General features: G+C 41.8%; 1 protein-coding gene across 3 annotated transcripts in view; it reads right to left on the reverse strand.

Annotated features, from left to right (window-relative positions):
- The window catches only part of FAM222B (family with sequence similarity 222 member B), a 60,797-nt gene extending 38,178 nt beyond the window's left edge, over positions 1–22,619 (reverse strand). Inside the window, exon 1 of one of the 3 annotated variants that reach the window (XM_024737144.1) lies at positions 22,478–22,619. In XM_024737144.1, the coding sequence (XP_024592912.1) occupies positions 22,478–22,503 (26 nt within the window). In that variant the 5' untranslated portion in view covers positions 22,504–22,619. The remainder of the gene's footprint in view (positions 1–22,477) is intronic. The other 2 variants (XM_024737132.1, XM_024737138.1) reach the window with 2 other exon arrangements.
- Positions 22,620–27,406: the final 4,787 nt, after the last annotated feature.

The following is a 27,406-nucleotide window of genomic DNA, read 5'->3' on the forward strand; positions in this document are numbered from 1 at the left end:
CATTTAAAAGCCAGCTCTTTTTTCTAACCCAAATTAAAAGGCTTGGGCTTAAATAGATTTATGGAGGAAATTCATTGCTGTCTCATAGGCTAAGTTCCAGATAAAAAGACCCAAACGTGAAAATTTTATTTTAAATACTGCCCACAAAAGTCTCCCAAATTAGCTAACGAGTCCATTCCCTTCCCAACTACATCTGACCTAAACAAAAATCCTCAAAAGCACAAAAGCAGTTACAACGCTCCATATCATTTAGCAATTCTCTGGCATTTTCCATATTAAAATAACTAAACAATACTTCAAGAAACTACTATTTTAAATAGCTGACCTAAAAGCTACTTTTTTTTTTTTTTTTTTTGCGGTACGCGGGCCTCTCACTGTTGTGGCCTCTCCCGTTGCCGAGCACAGGCTCCGGACGCGCAGGCTCAGTGGCCATGGCTCACGGGCCCAGCCGCTCCGCGACATGTGGGATCTTCCCGGACCGGGGCACAAACCCGCGTTCCCTGCATCGGCAGGCGGACTCTCAACCACTGCGCCACCAGGGAAGCCCTAAAAGCTACTCTTGATGACTAAGGTAAACAGCTGTGTCAGTACTTTCCTTCAAATTCTAACCTTCTTGAAAAAGGCAATTTTTCTCTCTTTAAGGATTAAACAGAAATTAAGATTTAGGAAATTCCCTGGCGGTCCAGTGGTTAGGACTCCACGCTCTCTCATTGCCAAGGGCCTGGGTTCAATCCCTGGTCAGAGAACTAAAATCCTACAAACCTCACTGCGCAGGCCAAAAAAAAAATCCTTCCAAGATCACTCATAAGCCCATTAATTTGCCAAGACATCAAAAACAAACAAATAAACATGTCAGTCTCACCATTATCACAAATGTTCTTGACAATTAGATAATTCAGACAAAACTTCTAATATCCTCTTCTAAAATATAAATGAGGAACTCAGGGTATTTTGAATACCTAAAATAAAATTAAAACATCAAATTTATCTTCATCCACACAGTCCAAGAAAACAGAGAGGAATTACAACTGTTTAATACAAGATCACAGGGGAAGCCCAAAACACTTCCTCCTAAAGAGGAACTCAAGTCCAATTTCTTTTCATGCCACTCAAATGTACTCTATCTTATTACCACTACCCTAACAGAGACCCTTACTACGTCTGTGGGGGAAACTATAACTTCTTTCTAGCCTCCCTAATTCCACATAGCACTGCTTTCACATCCATTTGCTCTTCTCCTCAAGAACTACAGAAACAGTTCAATTTACTGCACATTTACTAGGTGCAAGCCCCTGTGTCAAGGGGAAAAAAATATATATATACACACACACACACATAAAATAGATAAATAACAAGGACTTACTGTATATCACAGAGAACTATATTCAATATATTGTAATAAGTTATAATGGAAAAGAATCTGAAAAAAATATACATATAAATGAATCACTTTGCTGTACACCTGAAAAATATTGTAAGTCAACTATACTTCAGTTTAAAAAAATATACATAATAAATAATTAGGATTTTATCATCATGATAAACCTATGAAATAGACATTTCCCCCATTTTTACAGACAAAGAAACTGAGGTCCAGAGAGGCTGAACAATCTGCTCTAGGTCAACAAGGTGGTAAATGGAAAAACCAATTTTAGAAGTTGAGTATTCCTGGCTCCAAGTCTAATACTCCTATCCACTAAGCTCTGCTGTGGCTCTCTGGTGCCTATGCCATCCAACCAAGCTTCTATGGCTATTGTATGTTCCACAGTCTGGTACTATCCTATGTTATCAAACTTACTCTCCACCTTTCCTCAGCAGTTTACTCCCACAGCAGACAGACCGATCTGCTTGCTCACTGTGTATCTTCCATTTCTACTTTCTTGCCATGACTTGTATTGTTATAACCATTCCATTTAAATCCTACCCATTCTTCAAGGCTCAGCTCAAATTCCACCTCCCTTGTGGAGCCTTCTTTAATGCCCTCAGCGATGATTCCTTTTCTGAATCACTACTACACAATTTAGTACTTAATTGTTCTGTTGTCTAATATGTGATTTGTCTATCTAATTTAGACTGTAAGTCAAAGCTTATATTACACTTGTCTTTGTATCTTCTCCTTTCCCAATTTTGCACAGTAAGTCATACATAGTAAAGTTCTCTATAAATATTTAGACCAATAAACACTACAGCAAAAGAATGGTCCAAATCACTAAATGACCCAAGTTCTCATAACAGCCACCAAAGTTGAAATAATTAATAACTTCATTCATTTTCAAGATAGAACAAATAACCAAATTCTAAGTCTGCCGGTACTGACCAAGGACTTATCCACTCTGTGCTTCAACAATATCATGGACAAATTGCTAGGAGGGGATCAAGAGGGCTGGTAATGTTTCTTGATCTGAGAACTAGTTACGTAAGTATGTTCAATTTGTGAAAATTCATTGAGCTGTATACTTAACGTGCACTTTCCTATACATTTTATCTCAATAAAAAGTTTTAAAACATCAAGTTTCAGATTGTATTATAAGATAAACACATCTATTTTTAAAGCACATATGGATATTATATATATGTCTGTAGGTCCAAGAAAATATCTGGAAGTACATACACCAATCTGTCAACAGTAGTAACCACTGAGAGGAGGAAAAGAGGGGTACGGAGGAATGAAGAGGAAAAAATTTTTATATTTGTTTTACTCAATCTTTTAAAAGATAAAAAACATGCATTAATTTTGTAATTTTAATAGATTAGCTGAGTAGTAGAATTACAAATTATTATTTTTGTAATTTTTAAACTTTCTGTGTTGAACATGCCTTACATTCATAATCAGCAAAAGATATTAAAACACAAAACAAACATACCATCTCTCAGAAACAGAAGGAAAAGATCAATGGGTTGGATTGAAAACTAGTTTAGGTAACATCCATCTAGTCTGATCATTGTTTGCACTTCAATATTTCTTGAGTACTCTATTTTGCAAATTTCCCAAATGACACTTTTAACAAGCAAAAAAACCCCAAAAAGGTGCCTTTGATGCTTAATTTACTCAAATCAAAATAAATATACAGTTTTCAGCAGAACCAGATAACAAAAATAAAACAATAACAATGATCTATTCTGAACCTAAGCTAAACACTACTAAAAAGGCATTTTCCAAATCAAAACTACGAGGTACCACCTCACACCAGTCAGAATGGTCATCATTAAAAAGTCTACAAATAACAAATGCTGGAGAGGGTGTGGAGAAAAGGGAACCCTCCTACACTGTTGGTGGGAATGTAAATTGGTGCAGCCACTATGGAAAACAGTACGGAGGTTCCTCAAAAAACTAAAAAGAGAGTTGCCATATGATCCAGAAATCCCACTCCTGCACACATATCCAGACAAAACTATAATTTGAAAAGATACCTGCACCCCACCCCGCCATGTTCATAGCAGCACTATTCATAATAGCCAAGGCATGGAAGCAACCTAAATGTCCATCAACAGATAAATGCATACAGAAGATGTGGTATATATAAACAATGGAATGCTACTCAGCCAGAAAAAAATGAAATAATGCCATTTGCAGCAATGAAGATGGACCTAGAGATTATCATACTAAGTGAAATAAATCAGAAGCAGGGGGAGGATGAATTCAGAGACTGGGATTGACATATACTGATACTATGTATAAAATAGATAACTAATGAGAACCTACTTTATAGCACAGGGAACTCTACTCAATGCTCTGTGGTGACCTAAACGGGAAGGAAATCCAAAGAAGAGGGGATATATGTATACATATAGCTGATTTACTTTGCTGTAGCAGAAACTAACACAACATTGTAAAGCAACTGTACTCCAATAAAAATTTAAAAAACAAAAGCGACAAATACCACATGATGTGACTTATATGTGGAATCTAAAATATGCGCAAATGTACTTATTTACAAAACAGAAACAGACTCACAGACATAGAGAACCGACTTGTGGTTACCAAGGGGAAGGGGGGTGGGGGAGGGAGGGATTGGGAGTTTGGTATTAGCAGATGCAAACTATTATATATAGATTGGATAAACCACAAGGTCCTACTGGATAGTACAGGGAACTATATCCAATATCCTGTAATAAAGCATAATGGCAAAGAAAAAAAATAAAACTTTAGTGTTAAAAAATAAGTAAATAAATAAATTAAATTAAATAAAAAGGCATTTTCCCCATAAAGACACACTAGTGACATTTTAAAAAATTCAAACACCCAAGAGACAGAACACAAACTTTGATAAGGAAATTTATTATTCACTAGACTTAAAGAGAACAACAGGTCTGAAAAATCAAGTGTGAAAACTTGGGGGAAAAAAAGAAAAAAGGCAATGCCTTGACTATTATTTCAATGTAGCAAGGTATTCTTTTAACCTTTTTTTAAACTGGCTGCACTTTCTCTTTCAGACACTAGAGGGAAGTATAAAATCCATTCACTGTATCTTTGGAAATTCAATTCATTCATTCATTCACTCACATCACCACGTATTTACTGCATTCCTACATACCAGGAACTTCATTAGACCCCAGAGACAAAAAGATGAATAAGCTACAAACTCTGTCTTTAAGGTGCTTAGTCTAGTGAAGGGAGACACCAGTTTGGGAAAAAAAGGCAAACTACAACAAAGAATGCACATGAGAACCAAACCCCAACTTTTGCAAGACTGTGGGTTTGGGGCAGGACGGTTTGGCAGAGGGAGAAAAAAACATGTGTCCATATAAAAATTCATACTAGACAAACCAGCTTATCAAAACTGGCTTACTCTCCTATTTACAATTTTCCCACCTTAATCTAAACAGAAATAGCTTCACTTAGAAGGTATCTTTAGGGCTTCCCTGGTGGTGCAGTGGTTGAGAATCCGCCTGCCAATGCAGGGGACATGGGTTCGAGCCCTGGTCTGGGAAGATCCCACATGCTGCGGAGCAACTGGGCCCATGAGCCACAATTACTGAGCCTGCGCGTCTGGAGGCTGTGCTCCGCAACAACAGAGGCCGCGATAGTGAGAGGCCCACGCACCGCAATGAAGAGTGGCCCCCGCTTGCTGCAACTAGAGAAAGCCCACACACAGAAACGAAAACCCAACACAGCCATAAATAAATAAACAAATAAATATTTTTTTAAAAAAAGATTCTTTAAAAAAAAAAAGAAGGTATCTTTAAACTGTTATCTATAGAAAGTAGAGGAGTGAGGCATTAACGTGTGTGGAAGATTTGCTAAAATATCTAGTTGGCTAGGTTTCAAAATCAATTGTACACAGTTTAAAAAGCATGAAGGTAACAGATACAATTGGAGTTAAGACTGCTTACATGATAATAAAAATTCTCATTTGAGATCAAGATAAATTACACTACACCCCCCTGCAAAGAGCATGTCAAGGATAAATAAGTAGAAGCTTCCTAAATGTGCTCTCTCTTATGCAAATTAAGTTGCCCTAATCCTCAAAATGACTGCTGCATCTTTTGCTATGGTTTGGGATGTTTGGATTGTGTGTGTTGGGGGTGGAGAGTTGGAGAGAAGGAACAAGTTGTTAATTTCTCATACTGATGGAGTAGCACATGGTAGAAAAAGTAAAAGCCAACATCCTGAAAAAGTTTCACACACATACACAAAATGAGACAGCAAACTTGTGAATCAAGCATGATTTGGCATCTTTAAATGAAGAGCCAATTCCCTTCTAGCGCCAAAGCCAATGGCTTCTCCTGTAGATAAAATGGCACAGTTCCTGAAAAAGCCCTGGACGCTGTTTCCCCACAATCCTATAATCTGTCAGAAGATAGAAAACAAAAAGAAGGCTCTGCCAGCCAGAAAAAGCAAATTATAACCAACACAGAGCCAACACTTTACTTCAGACAGAAGGAGCTTTTCTATGCATTTTTGGAAGGAAAGAGACAAAAGAAGCTTACCATTGCTCAAATAACCAAGGCAAACATTTTAACCAAATATCACCTTGGATAAGCATTTGATGCAATAGCCTGCTTTCTCATTTATACATAGCCTTAAAGAATATTTGCAACAAATTGGCCACAAAACACGAATAATTTTTACAAGTCAATAAGAAAAAGAAACAACCGAAGGGGATATTTTCAAAGGGCATGAACTAGTTAGTAGTCACAGAAGAAATACATAAGATCAAGTATTACATATATTCCATATGGTTAGGAAGTAGTGGAAAGTGCCTTCTCCATACAGTCCCAAAGGTATTTTGGCTTGATAGTACTGCCAACTGCAAGCCTCCAGAATAAAAAGAAGAACAATAACAAAAGATAAGGGTGCCTCAAATCATCATGCTGTACACTTTAATATCTTACAATTTTATTAATCAATTATACCTTAATAAACCTGGAAAAAATATACATTCCTAAAAATACATGATAGAAGCTTTGTGAAATATCTACTCTGGAAAAGAAACAAGAAACAATTAAGTAGAATGAATACAGGTCAACTGCAAATCAAACCCAAAGGAACTAAAATAAGAATTTAAGATGAACCTTTACCTATGAACTTGAAGCCAATCCCTGAGTCTACAATGAGCAAGGCAGATGATGGCAGCAGATAACAGAAAGCCTAAATACAACCACAAATGTAAAGCATCTCCCAGAAAGAAAGCTTACTCCACCGTCTTTGCTGTAGAAGCAGACCATTCAGGGACCCCCTTTCCAGTCACCAAATGCAAAAATAAAGCGAATAATGCCTGGGTGAGGCAAAAACAAGTACAGTCTTCCCATCAAGGAGGAAAAGAAACCTAAACCTTTCACTTGTCCTTGATACAAAGAGGTAATGGATTGTGGAACTGAAATTCCAGAAAAAAGATTCAATTCCAACCTATGTAAAGCTAAGAACTTCATGTCACTCTGTTCTAAAATTAGCAATACACAGGTCTCCGCGGAAAAAAATAATACACAAGATCCCAACTGAGCTGTCAGCAGGGTAAAGTTCTGAGCACGTCAGCAGACTATTGCTTAACCATTTCCCCTATCGGTTTTAAACATCAAAAGAACCACATCCCAGTTTTCCTCTATTGTTAATGTTACTTTAGAGGCTGAGAAAAATTTAGTTCATCAGATTCAAATTTCAGGCATTTTCTAAGTACATTATAGGTAATGATGCCACCAATTCTATATTTAGAACCAGGTGTGGAACAAGGAGTGCTAGTTTTGCCTGAAATGGCACTGTCTCTCTCTTTAAAGCCTAACTGCAACCATCACCTAAGCCTACATTAAAATGTCTATATGGTGTTGCCTAAAATAAATTAAAATGCTTTTTCAATGCTTTTTTTTGAGTGGTTCTATTGATTGGCTGTGACACTTTAAATATAGATAATAAATCACCACCACCAGTCCTTTTAACAGTCAGAGTTTTAACTGCCATAGGGCGCCACTCACACCCTCACTTGAACCAAAAAGCCAAGATGGTAAAACCCTTGTGATAAGAAACCTCTAACGTGATATTATAATAAACCTTTAGGAAATATTCTCTTTAATAAAAAGTTATCTCATTATGGTTCCATAATTGTTACACTCCAGAAATTAGGATAGCAATCTTTTCCCAAATCCTGAGCTATTTTTTTCTGCAAATAGTATTTACAAAAATATATCACCGGGACTTCCCTAGTAGTGCAGTGGTTAAGAATCCGCCTGCCAATGTAGAGGACACAGGTTCGAGCCCTGGTCCAGGAAGATCCCACATGCTGCGGAGCAACTAAGCCCGTGCGCCACAACTACTGAGCCTGCACTCTAGAGCCCGCGAGCCACGACTACTGAAGCCAGCTCTCCACAACTACTGAAGCCCGCGCACCTAGAGCCAGTGTTCCGCAACAAGAGAAGCCCCCACAATGATAAGCCCGCGCACCGCAACAAAGAGTAGCCCCCACTCGCCACAACTTGAGAAAGCCTGCGTGCAGCAATGAAGACCCAATGCAGCCAAAAATAAAATAAATTTATTAAAAAAGAAAAAAAATATATATATATCACCTTTCTCAAAAGGAACTTAAGGGCTCTAAGAGACGGCATATTGCTAATTTTCACAACATCCCAATAAAGAACTATTATTTAGGGCTTCCCTAGTGGCGCAGTGGTTGAGAGTCCGCCTGCCGATGCAGGGGACACGGGTTCGTGCTCCGGTCCAGGAAGATCCCACATGCCGCAGAGCGGCTAGGCCCGTGAGCCATGGCCTCTGGGCCTGCACGTCCGGAGCCTGTGCTCCGCAACAGGAGAGGCCACAACAGTGAGAGGCCTGTGTACTGCAAAAAAAAACCCAACAAAAAACAAAAACTATTATTTAGCATTTATATCACATTTTAACTTGCAAAAGTGTTTTACAATTTTCATTAGTAGTCATGCCTCACAACCACCCACTGAGCTAAAGTGGTCCTGTTATGCTCATTTGACAGCTGAGAAAACTGATGTATCATAAAACCAAGGTCAAGCCAGTCTGCTTTTCCAAGACTAGGGACCTGATCCTTAAATACAGTCTCATTCACTCACCAGTGTATATGTATTGTTCATAACCCTAGTTAAACTAGGGGGTTTTTTGGTTTTCTTTTTAAAATAAATTTATTTTATTTATTTTTGGCTGCGTTGGGTCTTTGTTGCTGCGTGTGGGCCTTCTCTAGTTGTGGCAAGCAGGGGCTACTCTTCATTGCGGTGCGTGGGCCTCTCATTGAGGTGGCTTCTCTTGTTGCAGAGCACGGGCTCTAGGTGTGCGGGCTTCAGTAGTTGTGGCATGCGGGCTCAGGAGTTGTAGCTCGCGGGGTCCAGAGAGCACGCTCAGTAGTTGTGGTGCACGGGCCTAGTTGCTCCGCAGCATGTGGGATCCTCCCGGACCAGGGCTCGAACCTGTGTCCCCTGCATTGGTAGGCGGATTCTTAACCACTGTGCCACCAGGGAAGCCCCTAAGCTAGGTTTTGAGAGGACAGGAATCTACCTAAAATGATGGTACAAAAACATTAAGATTATAATGCTTTGAGAAAAATATATAACCACATTGGAATACAAATAGGTAAGAATTTAGTAACAACTACACAGGAAGTTTTTAGAAATAGGCTTCCAAAACCTCGCCGTCATCATACGAAAATGAAATGCTTTTCATCTCATTTGCTCCCTCCAACCACTACAATCAGACATCTATCTCCACCAGTCCAATGAGTAGTTTTACTCAAGATCACCAATAATCTCTAGGTTGCCAAACCCCACAGGTACTTCTCTGCTCTTATCTGAGACAGCAATGCAATACAGTGGTCCACTCCCTTCTTTACATGTTCTTTACTTGCCTTCCATAACATCATTTTTCCTGGTTTTCCTCCTACCTCACTGGCTACTTCTTCTCTGTCAGACCTCTCTTCTCTAGACACAAACCATTCTAGGTGACCTCCTGACTGAATTCCATGATTTCAACTTCTATCTACACGTTGATGATCTCCAAGTCTACAATTCCAGCCCAGACTTCTCCCTGGAATGCCAGGCTTTTCTACCCAACTATCTTACAGCTCCAGTTGGCTGTCGAACATGCAGCTTGAACTCGACATGACCAAAACAGAATCCTTGATAAATATGTTCTGCCACAGTCTTACCCACCTCAATAAATATAATCACCATTTATACACAGTAACCAGAGTATCTTTCTAAAAGTACAAATCAACTCACATCATATCCCTGCTAAAAAGCCTCCAAAGGAAGCACACTACCCTAGCTTTCAAATCTCAACGTCATATGGCCTCTGTCCTCTTCTTGCATCACTCTCCCTCTCACCCACCATATTCAAGCCACATTGGTCTTATTCCTGCTCCTCCAAAATACAGAGTTCATTCCTCCTTAGTTTTGCACTGGAATGTTTGATCTGCTAATCCTTGTATCCTCCTGGATCTTAAATGCCATACCCTCAGAGAGATATTCCCTATTCTCCCAATCTAAAGTAGCTATCCATTCATCCTCTAATACATCATGCTGTTTTAATGCTCTGCAACTGATTTTTTAAAAGTTGTTTGTTGTCTGTTTACCCTCACTAGAACATCAGCTCCATAAGAACAGGGACTTTGTTTACCAGAGAATTGTTAGTTCCCAACACATACTAGAAACTCAATAAATTTGGCAGGCTTAGTTGTTAGGTGCTGCTGAACTTAAAAGGGTAAAAAAGACATAACCCCTACCCACAAAGAGCTCACAATCCAGCTGATGAAACAAAACATTAGAATAATAAGTGTAATGCTAACAGGATACTAAAATATCAGAGCAGCCCAGAAGCAGAAGTGATTAATTCTGACTTGGAAACTAGGAAGACTTCACAGAAGAAATGAGCTGTGAGCTAAATCCTAAAGATTAATCAGGAGATTCACTAGATTATTGGTTATGTCTGTCTGCCTGTTTTGGAAGTGTCCTTGGAGGGAAAGAAAACAGCCTGAGCAAAAACATAATGAGGAAAGGAGGAGGGAAGATGGAATCAAGCATGTGCTATGTATCAGGCACTGTGGGTAATGAAGGGTTTGAAAGGGAAAGCACGTAAGTAGTCTTAGAACTTAGGAAGATCACTCTTGTGGCAGTGTGGTGGATCAAGTGAAGGATGATAAGACCTGAGGCATACAGACCAGTTAGGAGGTTACTGCAACGGTCCTAGTGAGAAATGAAAATGGTCTAATCCAAGACTTCAGCAATATGGCTGGAAAGGAAACGGCAGGTTTAGGAGACCTTGAAGGTTAAAATCAGACCTAGGTATCAACCAGATACGAGTGATGAAGGAGAAGGAAGAAACAAGGTCAAGTCCAAAGTTTTTGGTTTTTGGTTTAGGCAACTGTGTGGCTGTTAATACCATTCAACTAGGCAGGAAATCTAGAATGTTTAGATTTTGTGGGGAATTCTGTGATGCCTATGCAATGTCTAGGTGGGTTTTGGAAATATAGGCCTGAATTCTAGAAGGGAAGGAGGGATGGCGCAGGGGAGAGGGAAAGAGAGAGAAAGAGAGAGATCTGAGTTAAACCTAGACATCTGGAGAAGTTGTCTGTGTATGCAGTGAATTACATCACCTGTGAAAAGAAAAAATAAAGACAGAAAGACTAAAGATTCGGCTGAAAGAGAAACAGTGATACAAGGTCACAGAGGATTAACAGTATAGTGAAGAAAGGAAAGGCCAACATGAATATAGTAAACTCTATAGGTGTGGAAGAAAGAAGTAAAGATAATTTCCACTTGATAGCCTTTGAGAGAAAGGTGGGGGAGAGAGTAACATCAAAGGACTAGAGATTAATGATTTACCACGAACAGGCAAATATTTAGGTGAGATATAGAAGCCTAATTGGATACCCAACAATCCCTTACTTAAGAAGAAAGATCTTATTTTATCTAAATAAAAGTCCTTACTTAGAAATTTGAGATCTGATGGAAAACCAGAGTATTTGTGGAAAAAAAGGGCAGAGTAGAGACATGATCCAGAAACACTAGCAAATAGTTCAAATTATCTCTCCCCAAAAAACCAGTAGCAAAGGGAAGAGGATGGATGCCCAGCAGAGGGGTGCACTAGGTCTTCATTTTGGCTGCGCCAGGTCTTTGTTGTGTGGCACGCGGGATCTTCGTTGTGGCATGCAGGATATAGTTCCCTGACCAACTATCCAACCCAGGCCCCCTGCACTGGGAGCACTGGGTCTTACCCACTGGACCACGAGGGAAGTCCCCTCATTATGTATCTTTTAAATTATTTAAAATATATTCAAAAAAGAAATTAAAAATTTCAAATATTTAAGAAGTTATATTTCTGGAATTCTTTAATGTCTTTAAAGACTTATTTAAAATCTTTTTTAAAGTCTTCTACCCTCAGACTTTCTTTCTGAAAAATTTTACACAGGGACTTCCCTGGTGGCACAGTGGTTAAGAATCCGCCTGCCAATGCAGGGGACACGGGTTCGAGCTCTGGTCCGGGAAGATCCCACATGCCATGGAGCAACTAAGCCCGTGCACCACAACTACTGAGCCTGCGTTCTACAGCCTGCAAGCCACAACTACTGAGCCCATGTGCCACAACTACTGAAACCCGTGTGCCTAGAGCCCGCACTGGGCAACAAGAGAAGCCACCGCAATGAGAAGCCCACACACCGCAACTAAGAGTAGACCCTGAGGACTTCCCTGGTGGTGCAGTGGTTGGGAGTCCGCCTGCCGATGCAGGGGACAAGGGTTCGTGCCCCAGTCCGGGAGGATCCCATGTGCTGCGGAGCGGCTGGGCCCGTGAGCCATGGCCGCTGAGCCTGCGCACCCGGAGCCTGTGTTCCACAATGGGAGAGGCCGCAGCGGTGAGAGGCACGTGTACCGCAAAAAAAAAAAAAAGAGTAGACCCTGAGACAGCCCGTGCACAGCAATGAAGACCCAATGCAGAAATAAATAAATAAATAAAAATTTTACACAGTAAAATTCATTTTATAGTGTTCAGTTCTAAGAGTTCTCATAAATTCATAAATTCATATAACTATAACCACAAACAAGGTACAGAACAGTTCTATCACCTCCCCAAAATATCCTCATGCTACCCCCTTGTAGTCAAACACTTCACCTACCCTTAACCCAAGGCAATCACTGATCTGTTCTCCATCATCCCTATAGTTTTGAGTTTTCCAGAATGTCATATAAATTCAATCATGTAGTATTTTTTTTAATTGAAGTATAGTTGACTTACAAAGTTATGTTAGTTTCAGGGGTACAACAAAGTGATTCAGTTATATATATGTGATATATATATATATCACATATATATATACACACACACACATATATACATTCTCTTTCAGATTCTTTTCCATTATAGTTTATTATAAGATATTGAATATAGTTCCCTGTACTATACAGTAGGTCCTGGTTGTAGAGTAGCCTTTCGAGTGTGGCTTCTTTCACTTACCATGATGCATATGAGATTCATTCATGTTATTGCATATATGAATAGTTCCTTTTTGTTGCTGAATAGTATTCCATTGTATGGATATATCACAGTTGGTTTTTCCATTCCAAAGTTGAGGGATATTCAGGTTGTTTCCAGTTTTGGGTGAGTACCAATAAAGCTGCTATAAATATTCACATACAGGTTTTTGTATCAGAGGTTGTCATTTAATTTGGGTAAACACCTGAGTCATATGGTTAAGTGTATGTTTTACTTTATAAGAAACCCCCACAGTGTTTTCCAAAGTTCCAATTGTTCCACATCCTCATCAGTCCATAATCTAGACAGTTTTCTTTTGTTGTTTTTCAGTCATTCTAATGGCACATCTCATTATGATTTTAATTTGCATTTTTCTAATGACAAAGATGTTGAGGACATTTTCATGAGCTTATTTGCCATCCATATATCTTCTCTGCTGAAGTCATTCAAATCTCTCACCCATTTTTTTAATGGTGTCATTTGCTTTTCTTCTTGATGAGTTTTGAGCTCTTTATACATTTTATATACAGTTCCTATCTTGATATATGACTTGCAAATACTTTCTCCCAGTCTGTATCTTGGCTTTTGCAGAGTAAAAGTTTTAAATTTTGATGAAGCCCAATTTATCAATTTTTTCTTTTACGGATCTTGCTTTTGGCACTGTATCTAAGAACTCTTTGCCTAACTCAAGGTAACAAGGATTTTCTCCTGTTTCATTCTAAATATTTTATAGCTTTCCATTTTACATTAAGGTCTGTGATTGATCTTGAGTTAATTTTTACATAAGGTGTGAAGTGTAGGTTGAGGTTCTTTTTTCTTTTTTTGCGTATAGATATCTAGTTGTTCCAATGACTAGCGGTTGAGAAAACTATCCTTTCTCTGTTGACTTGCCTTTGCACCTCCGTCAAAAATCAAACAGCCCTATTTAATAGTGTGGGTCTATTTCTCTATTCTCTATTTGTTCATTGATCTATATATCTATCCTTTTGCCAATACCACACTGTCTTGGTTGCCGTAGATCTTCAGTAAGTCTTGAAATCAGGTAGTATGAGTCTTCCAACTTTGTTAACCTTTTTCAAAATTGTTTTGGCTATTTTGGTCCCATATAAATTTTAGAATCAACTTGTCAAGGATTTTTTAAGCTTCCCCAAAAGTGTCTACTTATAGATGTAAGTTGGCTGCCTAGGTTAACCTTAAGAAAGACGATGGGGGTATGGGCTTCCCTGGTGGCCCAGTGGTTGAGAATCCACCAGGGTTCGACCCCTGGTCCGGGAAGATCCCACATGCTGTGGAGCAACTAAGCCCGTGCGCCACAACTACTGAAGCCCGCACGCCTAGAGCCTGTGCTCCACAACAAGACAAGCCACTGCAGTGAGAACCCCATGCACTGCAATGAGGAGTAGCCCCCGCTGGTCAAAACTAGAGAAAGCCCGCGCACAGCAATGAAAACCCAAAGCAGCCAAAAAAATCACCCCAATTTTTTTTCTTTTTTTTGCGGTACGCTGTTGTGGCCTCGCCCGTTGCGGAGCACAGGCTCCGGAAGCGCAGGCTCAGCGGCCATGGCTCACGGGCCCAGCCGCTCCGCAGCATGTGGGATCTTCCCGGACCGGGGCACAAAACTGCGTCCCCTGCATCAGCAGGCGGACTCTCAACCACTGCGCCACCAGGGAAGCTCTCACCTAGCTTTTAATCTGAGGTACTCAGTGGAACAGATTCCTTTTTTTCCCCCCCATATCTATAATGGAACTGATGTTAGAAAAGGCAGTTTTCAGGATTTCCCTGGTGGTCCAGTGGTTAAGAATCCGCCTTCCAATGCAGGGGACGCGGGTTGGATCCCTGGTCGGGGAACCAAGATCCCACATGCTGCAGGGCAACTGAACCTGCGCGACACAACTAGAGAGCCCGTGTGCTGCAACTACAGAACCCACGCGCCACAACTAGAAAGGAGCCCGTGTGCCACAACAAAGACCCAACACAGCCAAAAATAAAAGAAGGAAGGAGAGAAAGAAAGAAAAAAGAAATAAAGAAAAGTCAGTTTTCTAAGTCTGGTAAACCACTGAGAATAGGAAAAGAAAATGTACAGCTGATGTGCACACTAATTTCCTTTCATTGAAAAATTTACAAACTTAACATATGCTTTCAAGCAGGAACGGCATCCTTATTTAATTAAGAGTAACACCATTCTTTCCACTAAGTTGAGAAGTTTTGTGTTTTATTCTTGCTTGCAACCTAAAAGCTGCTAATTTAAACCAAGTATGTAACACATTAAAAAATGTAAAAATAAGTATGAACTACTATTGAGAAAGTACTGAGTGCCACATTTCCATTAAGCCAATCCCTCCAGATGATGTGAATGAACAACATATTAAGCAACTGGAACTTAGACTCACAGGGTCATCATGCTGGCTTTAACTATTACTTACACCCTAATGATTTCTAGATCTGCATCTCCATTCTAAACCTCTCTACCGAACTCTAGACCCAAATATCCAGAAGCCTATTGGACATTTGCTCCTGGATTTCCCAGACACCTCAAATCTAACATACCAAAATCAAACTCATTTTCCCTCAAATGTAACACCCTCTTATTCCTGTATTCCCTACCTTGTTTAATGACATCACCATCCACTTAGATGCCCAAGCAATTTCAAATCCATCTTCGACAACTACTTCTCCCTTACACACTCCCCAACATAAAGTCAATAAGATCCTTCTAGTCAGTCTCCTAAAAAGCTCTTTAATCTGTCTACAATTCCATCACTACCACTGTAATTGAGATCTTCAATATCTCTCAAGCAACCATTACACCAGTCTCATAACTAACTGTCTCCCTGCAGCCAATTTCTCCTTTTAAAATCTAACTTCCACACTGTCAACAGTGTTAGATTACTTTTCTTTTTTTTAAATTTATTGTATTGAAGTATAGTAGATTTACAATGTTGTGTTAATTTCTGTTATACAGCAAAGTGATTCAGTTGTACATATACATTCTTTTTCATATTCTTTACCATTATGGTTTATCACAGGATATAGGACCTTGCTGTTGATCCATCAGTGTTACTTTTCTTAAAGAGTGATCTGAACTCTTCCATAGCACCTACAAAATAAAATTCAGACCCCTCACCAAGGCCATCCACAATTGGGCTCCAACCCATCTTTCACCTCACATCCTTCCACTTCTACCCCATACCCCATGATCTACGCACATTAAACCACTAGCCTAAGGGCCCATACTCTTATACCTTTGTGCAAGTTGTTCTTTGCACTTGAAACACTATCTTCTCCAATCCTTTTCTGTTGAAGCAGCCAAACTGTATTCATTCCTCAAGACTCAATTGATTCTTCCTCCAGGAAGCCTTCTCCAACCTTCCTTTCCCACCCCCAGGCAGAACCAGTGCTCCCATAGCTCTTAGTGCAGATCTCTATGACAGCACATACTGTATTGGTTTATAATTACATATTTGTCAGCCTCCAATTAAAATGTGAGCACCCTAGGGGACTTCCCTGGTGGCACAGTGGTTAAGAATCCGCCTGCCAATGCAGGGGATCCAGGTTCGAGCCCTGATCTGGGAAGATCCCACATGCTGTGGAGTAACTAAGCCCGTGAGCCACAACTACTGAGCCTGCTCTCTAGAGCCTGGGAGCCACAACTACTAAAGCCCGCGTGCCTAGAGCCCGTGCTCCGCAACAAGAGAAGCCACCACAATGAGAAGCCCGCGCACCTCAATGAAGAGTAGCTCCCGCTTGCCACAACTAGAGGAAGCCCGCACAGCAACGAAGACCCAACGCAGCCATAAATTAATTAATTAATTAATTAATTTTAAAAAAAATGTGAGCACCCTAATGGACTTCCCTGGTGGTCCAGTGGTTAGTTAAGACTCCACTCTTCCAACGCAGGGGGCACGGGGTCAATCCCTGGTGGGAGAACCAAGATCCCACATGCCGAGCAGCATGGCCAAAAAATTAAAAAAAAAAAATGTGAGCACCTTAAAAACAAGGATCATGTCATTCACATTTTAATTCTCAGTGCCTAGCACAACGCCTAACACACAGTAGGCACTTCAATGTTTGCTGAATTTGACTGCTGAGGATCAACCCCAAAAGTTTTCTATGAGACCAGAGTCCAAAAAGCTTAACAGAGTCCAGTTTGGGGGATTTCCCTGGTGGCACAGAGGTTAAGACTCCATGCTCCCAATGCAGGGGGCCCAGGTTTGATCCCTGGTCAGGGAACTAGATCCCACATGCATGCCACAACTAAGGAGTCCATGTGCCATAACTAAGCAGCTGGTGAGCTGTAACTAAGGAGACTGCCTGTTGCAACTAAGACCCGGCACAACCAAATAAATAAATAAATAAATAAAATTTGGCTTACCGGTGAAAAGAAAAGACACTACAGAAATTCATGCTTATGCTATTTTTCATTTTTCATAGTTTTCCCTACTAGCTTCAGGGTTAGTTACCAGAAAATTAATAACTGAGTTTTTTTTTTTCTTTTCTTCTGAGTCTTTTTTTTTTTTTTTTTCCGGACGGCAGGCGGACTCTCAACCACTGTGCCACCAGGGAAGCCCTTCTGAGTCTTTTAGGTCACTCCTTAAATGACCTATGTTTTCCCATGAAACTGTACCATCCAGCACTGTACCAAACCACCATTTTATAACTGAGCTATCAAAATCTGATAACTTATTACCCTCCTTGTATTAAATGCATCTTTAATAAAGAAAATTTAGCATTTTTCCTCTCAAGTTGTATTCCTTTTCACTCTGAGTTACAAAGCTCTAAAAGGGACACAATCAAGACCCTGATAGGCAGTGAAAAGACAGAAATAGATATTAAACACTTCTCTGCTGAGAAAGCATTCACCTCACACCAAGAGTACAGAGACTTCACACTTATCCCCTCTCTGTCAGCTGTAAAGCTTCAGCCCTTCCCTGGGCCACTTCACTTCTCACACATACTCTCACTTCCCAATTTATTGTATTAGAATCATCTTTTTAGAGTTGTGATATTTTAGGAGTTTAAATCCAAGAATTAGGCTCATGTCTCTTCTGAAAATGTTCCAAGCTTCCTGTCCTGCTCTGCTGCATTATACAATGTTACTCTGCCAAAGCCTTAGCTCATTTCCTCCTCCTGCTTGTCCTGATATGGTGGTACACATCAATAATGCCCTCTCCCTTCCCATTTTCAGACTTTACTGTCTGTCTGGAATGCCCTATCTTTCATGTCCATCTGTGAGGGCCTATCATGCAGGTTCAATGCAGCAGAGGCCTTTACTGACGATATCTGAACCCAGCCTTTCCATCAACTCTCGTTAACAAGTTGTACCTTTCTCTAGTAGAGCACCACTTACTACACTCCATCAATTCTTTTTTTTTTTCTTTTGGCCATGTGGCATGCAGGATCTTAGTTCCCCGACCAGGGATCATACCATCATCCCCTGCAGTGGAAACATGGAGTCTTCAACACTGGACCCCAGGGAAGTCTCTCCATCAATTCTAAGACACCCTTTTTTCCATCATATTTCTCTGAAAACAGGATACACCTTACAACTGATGGCATGCCAGTCTCATTAGCAGCATTTCTTCTTTCTTAGTGGTATGCAAAGTAACTGTGAGCCTTACAATCATTAGCACCACAGATTTGATGAAATAAAAGATATTGCAAAAAAATTTTTTTTTAATTTAAAAATAATTTTAAAAAAATAGATATTGCATTCTATATAATTACTTTGTATACTTCTGTTTCCTTCACTAGACTGTGAACTCCCAGAGAGCAAGGGCTATGTCATAATCATCTCTGACCAGTGATTTGGGCACAAAGAGAGTGTATATCCAACAAACACTAGTAATAATTAGCATTCATTTAGCATTTACTAAGTATCAGGTACCATTCTAAACAATTTACATGTATTACCACACTTAACCCTCACAACAACCCTATGAAGGAAATACAATTATTATCTTTGTTTTATATATGAGGAAACAGGTAAAGACACAAGGGTAAGCTTATTCAAAGATACACAAAGTTGCAGAAGATTTGAGCCCATGTTTGCTGATTATGATTCATATTGTTATTATTTTTCCCTTCAGCAAATATTTAATCAGCAATTACTCTATGCCAACAACTGTGCTAAATAAACACTGGTAAGCAAACCGCGGTCCTCAGAAGGCTACTCTGAACCACAGGTCCATTCTTGAATCCTTTACCCTCCAAACATCAGAACCAACTTACAAATTCACTAAGTTAAATCCACTCTCCTCACAACATTGTAAATCAACTATACTTCAATTTAATAAATAAATAAATAAATCCACTCTACTTTTCCTTTTTAACATTTTCTCATATAGTATTCCTTTAAAGTTGTTAGCACTCTATCAAGAACCAAAACAGGGCTTCCCTGGTGGCGCAGTGGTTGAGAGTCCGCCTGCCGATGCAGGGGACGCGGGTTCGTGCCCCGGTCTGGGAAGATCCCACATGCCGCGGAGCGGCTGGGCCTGTGGGCCATGGCCGCTGAGCCTGCGCGTCCGGAGCCTGTGCTCCGCAACGGGAGAGGCCACAACAGTAAGAGGCCCGCGTACTGCAAAAAAAAAAAGAAACCAAAACAAATGACAAACAGACCAAAAAAAAAAAACCCCTTTGTGCTCTATTGTTAAGTGGCTATAAAAATATCACAAAAGTGACTTCAGCTAAGGAATGGGTGGCAAAATCACAAAGGCTCGGAAGAAACAAAGATTCTGTTTGCAAGCAAATATTCTTAGTGAAAGAAGAGAGGGAGGTAAAAACTCCAAAATTTTGTTTTTATACAGACTGCTTTAAAAAGGTTCCCCCGAGGGGCCTCCCTGGTGGCGCAGTGGTTAAGAATCCGCCTGCCAATGCAGGGGGCACAGGTTCGAGCCCTGGTCCAGGAAGATCCCACATGCCACGGAGCAACTAAGCCCATGCACCACAACTACTGAGCCTGCGCTGTAGAGCCTGTGAGCCACAACTACTGAAGCCGGCGCACCTAGAGCCCGTGCTCCGCAACAAGAGAAGCCACTGCAATGAGAAGCCCACGCACCGCAACGAAGACTAGCTCCCGCTTGCCCCAACTAGAGAAAGACCGCGAGCAGCAACGAAGACCCAACGCAGCCAAAATACATTAATTAGTTAATTTTTTAAAAAATAAAAAGGATCCCCCGAGGCATGAGATGCTTTTTGCTTTTTTTTTAAAGAAAAATGATTCATTTTATTAGAATAAAAATGAACTGGTAAACCTTATTCCTTTTATTTTAGCTCTTGCTATGTCAGGGATTCAGGGGAAGTCCTTACATCCCCACTTTAGACGGAATGCTCACACAACAAGGCAATCAAGGCACTGGCCATCCCCTTTCCTTCCCTCAGGGGAAGACTCCTCATTCTGTAACAGTAATCTACTACATAAAAGGAACCACAAATAGGAAAGAGAATAGAAGGAGAGGACAGGAAATTCTCATCACAGCTGAACAAACCTCTACCATTTTAACGTAATAAGGATAGCATTTATGGACTTGTTTGAACTGATGGAAATTTCCAATAGAGGGGAAAATGCATTACCAAAATTAAAAATAAATGTCCAACTATTAAAAATAAGATGGTTAGGTTAGTTCTAACATTTTATACCTCTACTTCATCTTCCATGTGGTGGTGAAAGACAGAATAAATTTGTATTCTGTAAATGACCTATGACAACAGTAACAAATGCTTTCTTTTTTAAAATATCCTCTAAATAAGAATAAAAAACTTACCTCTGTGTTATGGACAGAGATTTTATTGGGACAGCCAAGGAACTAAGGCAAAAAGTTAAATATAATGTATCACTGTGTATTTCCAGGAAAGAAGTAAAACACATTTTACCAGATGGAGAAGTTAAAGACAACTACGGTGCATTTCCCTATTCCTATAAAATAATTCATTCTCCTTATCTGTGAACCTTCAAGGATCTAATACAGCTACTCCCTACCTTTGGTCAGATGAAAGACAAATCACTCACTAATTTCCAAAAGACCTCACCATTTCAAGCTCCGCATCCTCAGAGCCAGCAGAGCTGAAGCATCGTCTCTTTCTGTCCTTTTGAAAGGAATTTCACCTCTTTCAAAAGCTGTGACTAGAAAGCCATTTTCTCTCTCTCCAAGTACACAGTTTAACTCTGTCCTCTGCTTTGTCCACCCTAAACAGCAAGAACAACAACAAAGCCTCAGGAGTGCTCCTTCAGCCCCTCAGAAACAAACCAGCCACCTCTTGGGCTCCTGCACAGCTGCTTCTGTCTTTCTTTGAGAGGCACTCCACCCTGGAGGTTCCACAGGCAGGGTAACAAAAAGTGGAGATGAAAAGTTGCTATATGCTATCTAACCTCCAAAATAGAGACAGGGCCTTGGGGCAACCAGAGACTCTTGCAACGAAAAACTTTTTTACAATTAAAAAATAACAAATTGTATTCACACATCCCTCACTGTGCACCCCTCCCAGTTTGTCTCAAACTAGTTTCTTCAACTCATCATAAAGCACGTTAGTACCAACCGTGGTTACAAGGGAACAAACCTAAACGGGCTGTGTTCAGAAAGCATTTAACAGATTGGCCTTCCATTCTCTATTGCCTCCCTCTTGAGTAAGGAGCTACATACCATTTGTAAAAATGCCTGAGAGTATGGTATTTTTCCTACACAAGTCTGATGGTTAATTTGTCACATCACAGAAGAAACTGGTATTTCTGCACATGCACACGATCTGCTGTGCTGATGAAGAAAACACGTCTGTGCTGTGCCTACTGAGGTTTTACAAACAATATGTTTCGCCTTGACAAAGAAATCAGTCGTTCCATTAATAAGGGTAAGATCTAAAATCCAGTGATACTGTTGCTGATATAGCAACCTCGGCACAGTACTCACAATTTACAATTTTTATAAACGATCTCAATCACATACATGATGCTTGCAATAGTCCGTTGAAACACATTACATCTTCCAGAGGTTCAGAAAGGTTAAGTGGGACCTGCCCAAGGTTACCTTTCAGCTTTAAACAGCGGTGGACGTGGGTTCGAAACTGCCAGACTCTAAGCCCCTAGCTCTTTTCCTTAGACCCCTCCCAGCTTTAAACGACCCCCACGCTCTACCCAGAGCAGCCTATTACTCCGGGCGACCGGCTCTTCCCTGCCTGGACCAGAGCCGTCTTCTTCAGCCCCAGCAGGGCTTTCATCCTCCACGCACCCCCCATCCCCCGAGACGATTCTCTGAAAGAAGCAGAAAGGGAGAGGCGACCGAAAGCTCCCGGGGGAAGGGACGATGACAAACGGGGGAGCGCGGGACACTGCCCCTGCGGTGGGCTCCTTCACTCTGCAGCGCGCACCCCGTTCCCTCCCCAAGCTGTCCAGCCCTGACGCCGGGCCATCTGACCACCCCTGCCCCAAATTCCCGCATCATCATCTCAAACTGTCCCTCCCCCACGCCCCTTCGCCTCCGACAGGCAGAGCCCCCCCACCAAGTTGGAGTATCCCTCCAGCAGGTTACCCCCTTCCCTCCCGTCGCCCACCCCGCTTCCACCACCACTCACTGTCGGTGACTGGGCCCGGCCCTCATGGCTGCTCCGTTGCCGCCCGCCGCCGCCACTGCTGCTCCACGCCCCAGCTCCTCAGTCGCCGCCGCCGCCGCCGTCGCCGCCGCCACCACCGCCGCCGTGGGGACTCGCCGGCAGCCGCTCCTGCGCCTGCGCAGCCTGGAGCGCCGGGGCCCTTCCGGGCCGCCCGCGCCTGCGCAGCCCGCACCGGGGGTGTCTGCCTCAGTGCCTGATGCCCGCCTGATGCCCTGGACCACCGGGTCTCGGGGGGACATGGCTGCTGGCTTCGAGGACTTAATCTTAGAGGCTTTGGCGCCTGCCCCAGGGTCTGAGGCTTCTGGAAGGTAGCGTAGGTTTCTAAACGCGGTGCCGGTAGGGGCCGTAGACTTCATAGCACTTCCAGGATTCTGGATCCCACTTGCACTTAAAGGCCTGAATGCGCTGACGTGACTACTGATAAATGTAGGTTTCTTTCAAGAATACGATCACGTCTAGAATGCACTGAGGGGTAATTGTGCAAGCGTCAACTTTGACATCCCTGAATACACTACTGGCCAGTAGGTGCTCAGAAGCTCTGGGGACCTTGTCAAGAAGGTGACTGCACCTAGAATGCACTGTTCAGTCTGTTTATCAAGCTCGTACTGTTTATGGGACGAAAATGCTCTAGGCATCTCATATGTGCCATCGAGGGACTTGCAGGTTAATAGTCCCCTACTTTACAACTCTCGCTGTGGAGCCTGGCTCTTTTGCAAATTGGTAAACAGAAACCAGGCCTTTAGCCCAAGGAGGCCCAGCTGTCACCCCCAGACCCCTACCTAGACTGCTGCCTTATCATAACCCAACAAGAAACTAGGCTCAATTCAGTCCCAGGAATTCAACAATACAAACTTTTGTGTCTGGGGGGGTGGGGGTGTGGGCAGCGTCTGGTGGCTTGTGGGATCTTAGTTCCGCAACCAGGGATGGAACCCCGGCTCTAGGTAGTGAAAGCATGGAGTCCTAACCACTGGACCACCAGGGAATTCACCTCAACAATGCAAACTTGAAAGCTGCGGGCGATGCACTGCAGTCAAAGGGAAGAGGAGGTACAGGACGAAACTCTCCTTATCACTGTGACTCTTCCATCCTACCTCCAGCCCAATCTTCTGTCTACAATTCAGAGTCTGGAGGGATAGAGACCAAGATATAGTGTAAGTCCAGAGAGACAGAGAGAGACACACAGAGAGAGAGAGAGAGAGAAAGAGAAGGAGTTCCATTCTTTTGTGAAGGGTCTTAAGTTCGCTTTACTTCTAGGGAAAGCAAAAGCTACTGTTGGATGCCAGGATCTGGTACGAGTATTTGAACTCCTCATCTAAGATTAATATTTGAACTCCTCATCTAACATTAAGGGTCTTCCTCATTTTGGAAAAAAGCAAAAATAGGCCCTAGAGTAAATGTTGAAAAGGCTGTAAATGGAATGTCACAGACATGCTGGAGGTAATAGAGCCTGCTCACATTCTTCTGGAAAAGGAGGCAGGAAGATATATATAAATGCATATAATGGAATTCTCAGGTCCCTAAGAAACTAAGGGTTACTCCCTGAAGCACCTAGGAAACTAAGAATTTTTTTTTCTCCTCAGATGCTTGTGACTTTTACATACATAGGCTTTTACATATATACATATGTTGCTGTAGAGAAAGTGTATAAATTGGCACAATCCCGTCTCTAGAAAAGCAAATCTACTCAAAGGTTCAGGCTTCATGTATGAATACCCTTCCAGCTAGGGAGTTCCATCTGGACATACGTAGAGTAAACTACAACAGCTGAGAGGGTGGTGGGCAGTAAACAGGACATCCTGTAGGTGGGGCCCTACAGAGCCTAGCTCCAGGCTTAGAAGGGTTGTCATTACTTATAAAAGTATTATCCTTTGGAATGAGAGCACATTTGGCACCTCAGGGGAATTGCAGAACCAGAAAGGAGCAAGAATTAATATGACACTATGTTCTGATGAATGGATGACTAAAAAGAAGGCCATAGCTGCCCCTGAAGCTTCTGGGAACCGTGACTTCCTAACCCCACCACCACACACAGCCCCTGAGAAGGCCTGCTGGAATCTATATGATGGCAGCATATTTTCTTATATTTGAACCATAAGGGTCTCCTGAGCCATTTCCCTATTTGAATGTCTTACCAAGGGCAAAATTGTGATTTTTTTTTCCTGCCAAGCATTCACTCACTATATCCAATGATACTCATTCAGAGATTCACCCCTACTCCAATTTCAGACCATGTGGATGAGCAAATAGCCTAGACCCCAAGTCAATCAACACATAACATTCCCTAAGTTACAATGACTGTTTCATGGATGGGCATGTAACCCAGTCAGAGCCAAAAATGCACAAGGAGTTCCTTCTGGGAAGATCTGTTGCTCTTTCCCACAACAACTGGATGTAAGAAGAAATAATATCTGGAACTTCTTCACATGTTGACACCACCAAGGGACCACCAATCCAAAGAAAGATGTAATTTATTCAGTCACTGAACCATGTGCCAAACACTATGTGCCAGACACTGCTCTAGATGCAGGAGACACAGTAGTGACATACATATAAAATACCTATATTATTTGTCCTCTCACAACTTACAGTCTAGTAGAGGACATATAATAATAATAGCAGGGACTTCTCTGGTGGCGCAGTGGTTAAGAATCTGCCTGCCAATGCAGGGGACACGGGTTTGAGCCCTGGTCCGGGAAGATCCCACATGCTGTGGAGTAACTAAGCCCATGCGCCACAACTACTGAGCCTGCGTGCCACAACTACTGAAGCCCGTGTACCTAGAGCCCATGCTCTGCAACAAGAGTCCCGCAATGAGGAGCCCACGCACTGCAAGGAAGAATAGCCCCTGCTCACCGCAACTAGAGAAAGCCCACGTGCAGCAGCGAAGACCCAACACAGCCAAAAATAAATGAATAAAATAAATTTAAAAAAAGAAAAGAATCTGCCTGCCAATGCAGGGGACACAGGTTTGAGTCCTGGTCCAGGAGGATCCCACATGCTGCAGAGCAAGTAAGCCTGTGCACCACAACTACTGAACCTGCACTCTAGAGCCACAACTACTGAGCCCACATGCCACAACTACTGAAGCTTGCGCGCCTAGAGCCCGTACTCCACAACAAGAGAAGCCACCGCAATGAGAAGCCTGCGCACTGCAGCAAAGAGTAGCCCCCGCTCACCGCAACTAGAGAAAGCCCACGTGCAGCAACGAAGACCCAACACAGCCATAAATAAATAAATAATAACAGCAGACACATAGCATTTACAATGTGCCAAGCACTGTTCTAAGCACTTTATACATATTAAATTCTTTTAATTGTAACAACCCTCTTTTACAACAACAATCATTATTCCTGTTTTATAGATGAGGAAACTGAAGCAGAGAGAAGTTACTTGCCCTGGATCACACAGTAAAATAATGAGGTTGAGAGCCATAGCCAGGATGCCTGTCTCAATAATCTGTGTGCTCATTCACTATATTATTAACTGCTTTGTCATGGAAGGATAAAGGATCCTAAGAGAAAATTTAACCAGTCATCGAAGGAACAGGTTATGGAAAGACCTAGAAGTAAGAGAGAATACCAGGCAATTGGGGGACTGAAAAAAATTCAGTTGAGCTGAAAAAGAGGAACAAGAGATGAGACTGGCAAAGTAAGCTGGAGCCATGTTACTTACTTTACACTTTATCCTGAGGGCACTGAAGCAAGGGAGTGACTCGGTTAGATTGGGGCCATCAGGAGGTAGGTAAGACCCTGAAGAGCCCTGCATAGCCTCTTACAGTATTCCAGACACTGCAACAGAATCATTGCAGGTAGTGATAAATGCTGTGAGGAAAAGGCTCTCTGAGGAAGTGACATTTCAGCTGAGACCTGAATGGGGAGCAGAAGCCAAATCTAGAACATAGGAGGCAGAAGTAGCAGGTGTAAAGGCCCTGAGGCAGAAATTAGCTTGATACATTCAAGAGAAAACTAGTGTGCCTGACACCTTGGGAGTAGAAGTTAGCAGGACTCAATGCATGCAAGAACTTTGGACTAATCTAGTTGTAATAGGAGGCCACTGGAGGGTTTTAAGCACCATCTCCTTCAAATTCTATCTCCTTAAATCTCTGGAATCCATCTGTTTCACTCCACCATCTTCACTGCAATATTTTAGTGAGAAAGATAAAGTGACTTCTATTGGAAAAGGACTTGGGGGGTCAAGGAAGTTTTTGGTTTTTGGTGTTTGGTTTTCAGATGGAAGAGGTGAAGCATTTAAAAAATAAATGCTGGGCTTCCCTGCTGGTGCAGTGGTTGGGGGTCCGTCTGCTGATGCTGGGGACGCGGGTTTGTGCCCCGGTCCGGGAGGATCCCACGTGCCGCGGAGCGGTTGGGCCCATGAGCCATGGCCGATGAGCCTGCGTGTCCGGAGCCTGTGCTCCGCAACGGGAGAGGCCGCGGCGATGAGAGGCCTGCGTACCGCAAAAAAATAAATAAATAAATAAAACATAAATGCTGATGGGAGGTCACCCTGATACCAAAACCAGACAAAGATGTCACATAAAAAGAAAACTACAGGGCTTCCCTGGTGGCGCAGTGGTTGAGAGTCATATTCAACATAGTTTTAGAAGTTTTAGCCACAGTAATCACAGAAGAAAAAGAAATAAAAGGAATCCAGATCGGAAATGAAGAAGTAAAACTGTCACTGCAGATGACATGATACTATACATAGAGAATCCTAAAGATGCTACCAGAAAACTACTAGAGCTAATCAATTAACTTGATAGAGTAGCAGGATACAAAATTAATGCACAGATATGTCTTGCATTCCTATACACTAATGATGAAAAATATGAAAGAGAAATTAAGGAAACGCTCCCATTTACCATTGCAACAAAAAGAATAAAATACTTAGGAA

This window comes from Neophocaena asiaeorientalis, unplaced genomic scaffold (genome assembly GCF_003031525.2).
Source record: "Neophocaena asiaeorientalis asiaeorientalis breed wild unplaced genomic scaffold, Neophocaena_asiaeorientalis_V1.1 scaffold129, whole genome shotgun sequence".
Classification (NCBI taxonomy): domain Eukaryota; kingdom Metazoa; phylum Chordata; class Mammalia; order Artiodactyla; family Phocoenidae; genus Neophocaena; species Neophocaena asiaeorientalis.